This window comes from Oryctolagus cuniculus, chromosome 1 (genome assembly GCF_051225735.1).
Source record: "Oryctolagus cuniculus isolate XC-2025 breed Fujian yellow rabbit chromosome 1, ASM5122573v1, whole genome shotgun sequence".
NCBI lineage: Eukaryota > Metazoa > Chordata > Mammalia > Lagomorpha > Leporidae > Oryctolagus > Oryctolagus cuniculus.
The window spans coordinates 225,053,901-225,062,904 of record NC_142867.1 but is presented as its reverse complement, the minus strand read 5'-3'; the positions used below and the strand labels follow the sequence as shown (position 1 = coordinate 225,062,904).

The 9,004-nt window shown below is 44.9% G+C and overlaps 1 protein-coding gene across 6 annotated transcripts in view; it reads right to left on the bottom strand.

The window, feature by feature from the left end:
- Positions 1-9,004, bottom strand: part of LOC103352023 (protein CutA homolog) — a 36,262-nt gene that overhangs the window by 7,617 nt on the left and 19,641 nt on the right. For 2 of the 6 annotated variants that reach the window (XM_089301679.1, XM_008273378.5), the window contains exons 4-6: positions 6,394-6,439; positions 6,078-6,127; positions 77-2,970 (exon numbers count right to left, since the gene is read on the bottom strand). In XM_089301679.1, coding sequence (XP_089157805.1) covers positions 2,868-2,970; positions 6,078-6,127; positions 6,394-6,439 — 199 coding nt within the window. In that variant the 3' untranslated portion in view covers positions 77-2,867. Of the gene's footprint in view, positions 1-76; positions 2,971-6,077; positions 6,128-6,393; positions 6,440-9,004 lie in introns of those variants that run through there. The other 4 variants (XM_089301666.1, XM_089301670.1, XM_089301682.1 and 1 more) reach the window with 2 other exon arrangements.

Here is a 9,004-nt window from a genome sequence, read left to right as displayed (position 1 = left end):
GAGAACATTTATTGGGTGGTATTTAAATAATGTCCTATTCATGTATCTTAGAAAGGATAACAGTGTCTACAATCAGTCATGTGTCTAAGTTGCCAATTTATTTTGCTTACAGCACACAGGAACGGTCTGTATAAAGGATCCTATGTGTACAAAAGTGTTCATACCATTAGCAGACAGGGCCAGACACACACACCTATGACAGGACAACAACCTAAAACAAGACTGATGGATAGCTAGTGACCATTTCACTCTCACATGCTCCTGTCTTGGTTCTCTTCCCTTCAACTGGGCATACTGGTGTTCCCTCTTCTTGGTATTCCTTTGGTGAAAATAAGATTCCTTCAAACCAGTCACCTCTCTGTGCTCATAGACTGGTGTTCATGGGATAATTACGATACCCTTCCTCATTTCCTCAACTGGTTTCCTGTGGATTCTGGAGTCCTACTTCTAAGAGGTGCTGGAAAGCAACTCCCACTTGGACACACTGGTGCAAGTCTATGCCAGCTCCCACACCACCACTCTGAGTGGGGGGCCAGACCACTTACGTCGGGGTTATGCTGACCCTAAAGGTTACTGAATGCTTCTAAATCTATTCCTTCATCTGTAGAATGTGGGTACTACCCCACTCCAAATCTGTGGAAGAGCAAACAATGCAACCTACACGTTGATGCTTTAAGATCTAATCTCTCTTTCTGCAGAGTTGGCTGTGGCAGGTCTCTGGCCTACAAAGGGACTTACCCAGCCTCGTTCAGAGAGAGGCAGTAAGCGCATGAGGCTGAGAATCAGACATGGGTTCATGTCTAGATCTGCCCCTCAGAGTCTCATACGGGCTGATCTGAGGTTTCATCTGTAAATAAGGGTAACACTGTGTTATGCAACAACCTTAACCTAGCAGGGTACGGGCAGAGAGCTAGTGTTTAGTAAATACCCCACTCCCTTCCCATCTCCTTCAATAATCAACCTTGATGTCGCCAAGGCAAAGGCAAGCCACCAACAGTTTTCTAATAACATGCAGAATGAACACAGAAAATGAACCAATGAAGACCACAATCTCCTTTGAAATTAGTTCCACATGAAAAAAGTTCAAGGAAAAGTGGGATTTTGCCTATTCCACCATTTAAAGGTAATTATGTACTTGTAGAGACAGATTTGTTTGTTTAACTCCTTCAAACATCAGGGTAACTTGTTGCCAGACCCTCTGCAAGAGCTCAGATAGATTCAGATACGGCTCTGACTGTGACACACACAGATAACAGAAACACCAAGGCAGATTTCCTTCCACAGGGGAGCCACGCCTCACCTGCGGCAGGCAACTGACAGACATTCGGGCACAGCACAGTGCAGCCATCCACCTACCACACTGGGAGGCAGGCCTTTCTGGGGTCCCTGGTACATCTTAAGTAGTTTACACAATACTTATATGACTATGTATCAGAAGCTAATCTGTTACAAAAAGCAAAGGACCTCACCACCATTATCACTCTGTTCTTATTCTTCCCCTGAGGCAGCCCCCTGAAGGCCTGGCCCCACCCCCACACAGCCTCAAGTCCCCACAAGCTCTTCACAGATGGGCCCTTGGGGTTCCACCCCATGTGCTATTTGGGGATAAGCAGGGCAGGTATCAGAACCAGAGGCTGGTACCACTTTTCTCACATGCTTTCCCTTCAGGAGAAACCCAGGATATCACAGCTGCCCGAGGACCACTCTCTGCAGAACAGAGCTACCTGTGACGGATTCTGGAAGGGCCTGGGTCTAGTGTCTTCTCACTGCTTGGGGCTCAGCAGTCACTACCTTCCCTCCCCTCCCACCAGAGGCCTGTGGAGCCAGGACAGGGGAACCCCAGAACCAGCGTGAGCTACTTTGGCTGGCCTATGTACACCCAACACACCACCATTCACGGGCCTCACTGTGGTTCAGTTTCCACAAGTAACCTACGCATGGAGAGTGGCTTAGAGCAGTGGCTTACAAAGTTTTGACAAACTTTTTAAAAACGGGTTTTGTAAGTGAGCACAATACATGTTTTTAAAAAGGTACATGAGCACCAGTAGGAATATGGATGGGAGACCTCAGACCCTTCCCTCCACAGGCAGCCCCCAAAGTATCTCCTGGGGCTCTGTGGAACCCAGAAAACACTGGCCTAGCAGGTTCCAGGGCTCTCTTTCTGTGCTCCAAGGAAAAGGTTAGTAGGGCAGCCTTAGAACCTCCCTCTCCATCACCATCTCCTGATGGCAGTCACAGAACAAGAGTCAACTCGTAATTTCCAATCTGGGAGGCTGTGTCTCAGCTCTAATATTCCCCCAGCCATTCCCAGGACCACCTCTGCAGGACTTAGGAGCAACCAGAGCCTCTTTAGCTCAAAGACTACTCTTCATTCCTGAAATTCCACCATTAGCAATTCATCCTTGAAGAAAGCAGTTGCCAGTTTCCCTAGAAAGACACGATCATCCTACACCTCCAGGTTTAGCAAGGGCCCATTCTTCCCCAGAAAAACAAGAAGGTAAACATACCCTAGGCACTCAAGGTAGGCCAATGACTAAAGACAACAAACTTCCCCTCCCTGCTACCTCCCTGCGGTCTGTCTCTACACAGAGCCATCCTTGCCTTCCCACCCTCTGGCCACGTGTAAGCATGAAGCACTCAGAGACAAGTTCCCCTGGGTTCTTGATTGGCCTGACTGGCCCAGCCTTCTCTTCCAGCCTCAGGAGCCTTGGGCCTTCAGCCTCCACAGGTTGGTTAGCGCCTCTGTGCTGACAGGAACCTGGAGTCCAGAGGTGCTGGGAGCCAACAAGAGGCCTCTATTCCCCAGAGTATAGCTGATGAAGGCTAGAGCTGATGTAGCCAGTGGCGTACGCAGAAGCTTCTCCCACTCAGTCTTCCTCCATACCCTCCTCAAGCCACTTTAAATACTGTACATCTCCTTGGTCCATGGGAAGACTGAAGACCTCTGGGATTTCAAAAGGATGGACCAACCTTTGGAAAGAAAGCAGACCCCTGTTGAGTGACGATGATTAGAATCAACCCACGCTAGAATACCCAACTGGCCAGCTCACTGGAGGCCCTCTACAATCTGCCACAGCCATCCTGTCTAGCTGTGGCTGACCACTCCTGAGCCCGTGTCCCATCTGTTAGGTGGTAAGTTGGGCCAGATGGCTTCAGTCTCATGAACGTGGGTTCAAATTCTAAGTCTGCCCTTACTAGCTGACAAGCGACAAGTCACTAAATCTCTCCAGAGGCCTTTATGATAGAGGGAATAAAAACAGTACCTTCCTGATTGGGTTGCTGAGGATTAAATAAGATGAGGTATATGCGGTTACCCGTGCATCAACTGGCACTGCATGCATTCATTAAATGTTAGCTACCGGGGCCAGCGCTGTGGCGCAGCAGGTTAAAGCCCTGGTCTGAAACGCCGGCATTCCATATGGGCACCGGTTCTAGTCCCAGCTGCTCCACTTCCGATCCAGCTCTCTGCTATGGCCTGGGATAGCGGTACAAGAAGGCCCAAGTCCTTGGGCCCCTGCACCCATGTGGGAGACCCAGAAGAAGCTCCTGGCTCCTGGCTTCGGATTGGCGCAGCTCCGGCCGTTGCGGCCATCTGGGGAATAAACCAGTGGATGGAAGACCTCTTTCTCTGTCTCTACCTCTCTCTGTAACTCTGTCTTTCAAATAAATAAAATAAGTCTTTAAAAAAAAATGTTAGCTACTGTTTCCATTACCATCCCGCACACATTGCTGTGCCTTTCCCAAACAGTCCCCGTCCCCAACACTCCTGTATTCTCTTCTGCACCTACAAAGTTCTCCCTGCTCCGGTTGGTCAATCACACATTATTCTATCCTTCAAGGCCCAGCTGAACCGCTGACCTTTTCTAAGGCATCTCTCTCTCCTCTCCTGTTTCTTTCACCGGCCCCTTGGCACATGGTGCAAGTTATCTTCACTTTCTCGGCTGAAGAAACATGAGGGCTGGGTCTCAGTTCCCCATCCTTGTAACAGGGGTAACAGTCCTTGCTTCCTGTCTGCTCAGTGAGGCACTCTCAAGCACTCATGAGCTTACACGCTTCACCAATCACAAGATGTATTTAAGTGAATCAGCATTTAAAGCTGGTTAATTTTATCCAGTGCCTCAGGATGACAGATTTTGGTAACTTAATTCATGGAGACCTAGACAAATGTACATAAGCGATTTTACAAGCAAACATACAGAATTCAAAGAATTAGCATTTTTAACACTTTACTAGAAGAACAGATGCTGATAAACCACTTCCTGTATTAATTCAGTACATTTAACAATCTATTAGTATGATCCTGATTTTATAAATAGGGCAGCCAAATCACGGAAAGTATTAGTATTTTGCATGTACTTAGGGTACAACTGCTAGTGGGAGGGCCACGTTTTGACACAGGTCAAGTTCTGAATCCTGAAACTGTTCTTCATCAGTTAAACTGTAATCTCTTGACGGTGATGGTTCTACCAAAAGTGCTTCCTTCCCTCACCTCTGATGAAGTGGTGATGTGAGGGCCTTTTCTACAGCCCTTATTTCACAGAATCCTAGTTCTCAAAAATGTGACAGGAAGAGGTTTTATCATCCAGATAGGTGGTTCCCATCCTTGGCCACATGTCAGAATCAACTTGGGGTACGTTTTTAGTACCATACTCAGTCTCCACCACAGCTGACTTCATCAGAATCTGTGTGGTGGGACCTATGTTGGTTTGTTAGAATCACCTGGTGGTATTTTCCAGTACTTAGCCAGCACTGAGAACCGCTGGTTCTGACCAGTGCTCCTCAATAGTTGACGTGTACAGGAATCAACTGAATTTTGATTCCAGTGGAATGAGGAGATTCTACAGTTCAAGCAAGCTCCCAAGTGATGCCAATTCCACCAGCCACTGAATGATAAGGGGTTAGACCAGTGGTTTCCAAAGTGAAGTTCAGTGGCCTTTAGCAATCTCTGAGACTCTTCATGGGGTCCACTGGTCAAAACTATTTTCATAATAATTCTAATTTGTTACTTATGTTTTTATTGTGTTGACATCTGCACTGATGGAAACTGATGGTATGCAAAGATGAGTAAAACTGCAGGCACCTGAACGTGAGCCAAGACAGAGGCACCAACCTGTATTCACTGCCACTGTATTCTTCACCACCACACTTCCATTGTTAAAGTCAGCTTCACTTAACATTTTGATCAAGTGACACAAGTTGCTATTTTTATTAAACTGAAACCCTTGAATATATGTCTTTTTAACATTCTGTGTGATAAAATGAGAAACACATAGCAAGCATTTCTGCTCTACACCCAGGTGCAATGGCTGGTGTAAGCCTGACTGAGTCACACACTGAACTAGACACTTCTCAGGAAGCACTATTTTGCTTTCAAGCCTGAATGACCACAATTTGTTATTTTAAAAAATTATGATTAGTCAGGCTTTGGTATTAGGTAGATATTTTCCCAAACACAACAAAGTGAATGTGTTGCTCAAATGATGATACTCTACATCAGCTACTGTCAATGAGAAAATTCCTGTTTTTAAGCAAAAACTAAAGTTTTGGGAAATTTGAATTTATCACCATGAACTTGAAATTATACCAATATTTAAAGATGCTTCTGAGGAGAGCCAATTGTCTTATTAAGGTAGATTTGGCAAAAGTGTCAATACTACCATCCTTCTATTTTATAGAAAATATGATTACTTTCCATTAAAATACACAATCTATGTATAATATACAATGGGTTTATTTTAAATGAAGTAAAAATATTCTTTAAATTTCTCAGCTCTAATGTCTAAAACAGTAAATATTAATATAAACCACAAATAAAGTTCCTTAGGATCTCAATCTTTAGACATGTAAAGAGGTCCTAAGACCAATATTTAGAAACCCATTGTTTTAAACTGTCTAATCTATGACCCCCATTTTATAGATGGAGAATCTGAGGCTCACAGAGGGACAAGGACTGATTCAGAGGCACATGGAGGTTGGTGGTGGGACTCCTGGTCTCCACTTTGCAAGCTGATTCACTTAGTAGCCAGTACATCCCGGATGGCCGAGTGGTAAACACAAACGAAGAGACGCTGCCTTACCTGACGTAGCTGGACAGCATGAAAACCTTGGAAGTCTTTGTCTTTATTAACTGTAAAAGAAGAAAACACAATGATGGATTTTAGAACCTCAGGCCCAGCTCTGCCGCTGCTCATTCATCTGGCCATTTAGGAGACAGCACTCCTTCCAGGCTACCAGGCCCTGTCACTAGCTCACAACTGAACCTAGACCATCTTACATGGGGGAAAGACTCTAGATCACTTGAGTTGGGCAAATTTTTAATTGCAATTTCAGAACAATGCCTTGGCCTCATTCATTCCCCTCTCATTCCCTCCCTCTGCCCCCAGCCTCACTCACCAACAGGATCTCAGTGGCTTCTTCTATTTCTCCCTTCCAGAAGTACCTGGAGGGGAGAACCACATCAAATTATGATACTCCCAACAGGAGCCTACTGAAGCGTCACCTGGCCCAAGCAGGAGAAACTTTTCAAAATCTTTCCAAGCCCATATAAAGAGGTCTTGAGTTGGTCAGAACTCCAGAGGTCATCTAGTCCAACCATTTTTGATGTGTGCATCTAGTATCTGCTGGAACGCTCCTGGGGGTAGGAGGCTCACCACTTCAAGAAGAAGTCCATCCAACTTAAATGGTTTCATAAGAGACTTTGTGTGTGTGTGTGTGTGTGTGTGTGTGGTGCTAATACCTGCCACCTGGCTGTTTTCCCCAACTGGCCACATGAAGTAGCACCACAAGTCAGCCTTGTTGAAACTCCCAAGTCTTCTCACCTTCAAACTGGACATCTGCAGCCCTTTGAATGCTCACGGCATCCAGGCCTTTTGCAGTCCCATTACTTTTATCACTGACTCTTAAAGTTGACTGCCCATGTACCCATTGGTAAATTAAAAAAAAAAAAAAAAATTCAGAAGCCTTCATGGGAAAAGTGAGCCTCATTAGATAGCCAAATTTTTAGAAGTGAAAAGTCATTGACAAGTACAGAAATGTCACTTGGAGGATTCCAAGATGGCAGAATAGGGAGGGAGCTTACTGTTCTAGTCTATGAGAAGAGTTTCAAAAAAAAGTGGAGAATATGCAATCTCAAAGAAGTGTTAGGGAGAAAACTGCAGAGGAAACTCCACGCAAATTAGAGGGACACTGTGGCTCCAAGTGGAGGGAGGACCCCAGCAGCCAGGAGCTTCAGCACTAGCTTTGGAGAGTGAGGGGACACCAGATGGCAGCAGCTCAAGCCACTGGCGATAAAGCTGTGGGAAGAGCCTGGTGTGAGTCTGGCTTGGAGTCCTATAGGGGACAGTCAACCTGCCAACCTAGAGGGAAAAAAAAGGGGGCACATTTCCCTCTCCCTGACCACCCCGCACTGGTGTCCTGTAACCAGCCGAGGGAGGGCAGGTGCTGTTTTGGACACATGTAATAGCTGTGCCAGCTCATCTCCACACGCCCAGCAACCAGCCAAGAGCAGAGGCCTGAATCTGGATGGGAGAACTGACAGGGGGCTGGTTGCTCCTGATTGTGGGAGCATTGTGTGCTGGGACTGTGAGAACAGCGGCTGTGTGGAAGGGCCCAGGTTGTGGCTAGGTCTTTGGGCAGTCACTGTAGGTGGCTCCACATGCTCGAGACTCTGATTCCTTGGTGAGGGTCATTGCTGTGAGATCTGTGCTCACACCAGGACTGCACGGATCCTTTGTGTGGTTCTTGTGGCAGCATGGATGGATATTGTACCCACTGGGGCTAGCACCCAGGCATTGGTCTCCTTCAGGGAGAGGAGGTGAATGTGAGCCTACGCCAACAGAACTGATCAAATCTTCTCTGATTAAAAATAAATAAATAAAAGAGCTCTACCACGCCCAACTTCAGTATCACCTTGAACAGAGCTCCTTGGCCACACCCAGCACACGCCTCTATGTATTCACTGAAAGAACAGATACCCCACTAAGCCACAGAGACATAGTCCAAAAATAAAAGCTATCACAAGGAGAAAAAAAAAAAAAAAACCCAACCAGCATTTCCACAAAAGCCTAGAAATAAACGCAGCAATTCAAGAAACAAGAATAAGGAAGACAACATGATACCCCTCAAAGGAACACAAAACACTTCAATAATATTATGTAAAGATGAAGACGCTGAAAAAATGCCAGAAATAGATTCAAAAAATTGATCATAGGATTACTTAGAAGTAATCAGAAGCAAATCCATGAACTAAAGAAATCCATACATGACCTGAATGAAAATTTTTCCCATGAAATTGAGATTTTAAAGAGAAATCAAAACGAAATATTGGAAATGAAGAATTCAATAGATCAAATAAAACATGTGGTGGAAAGCCTTAACAACAGAATCAGTGAGGCATAAGAAAAAATATCTGAGTTAGAAGAAAAATCTCTGGAAATTTTATAGTCAGACCAAAAAAAAGAAAAAATTGGAAAACGAAAAAACAGTGTTGGAAACAGCCCATAAGATACTATCAAACAACCCAACAAATGGGTCTTAGGAGTTCTTTAATATGTGGAAAGAGAGAATGGATTAGAAGGCCTTTTTAGTGAAATAATTACAAAATTTGGCGAAAGAAAGGGACGTCCAAGTAGAAGCAGCACATAAGAGTTCCTACTAGATGTGACAAAAAAAGATCTTCACTACGACACATTGTAGTCAAACTCCCCACAGTAAAACATAAAGAAAATATTCTAAAATATGCATGAGAAAAATTGAGATAACTTTCAGAGGAACTCCAATTAGATGCACAGCTGACTTCTCATCAGAAACCCTACAGGCTAGGCGAGAATGGCAAGATATAGTCCAAGCCTTAAGAGGAAAAAACTGTCAGCACAGAATACTGTACCCTGTAAAGCTCTCATGAATAAAGGTGAAATAAAGGCCTTCCATAACAAATAGAAATTTAAAGAATTTGTCACCACTCAGCTACCCTTACAAAAGATGCTTAGGGATGTGCTACACACGG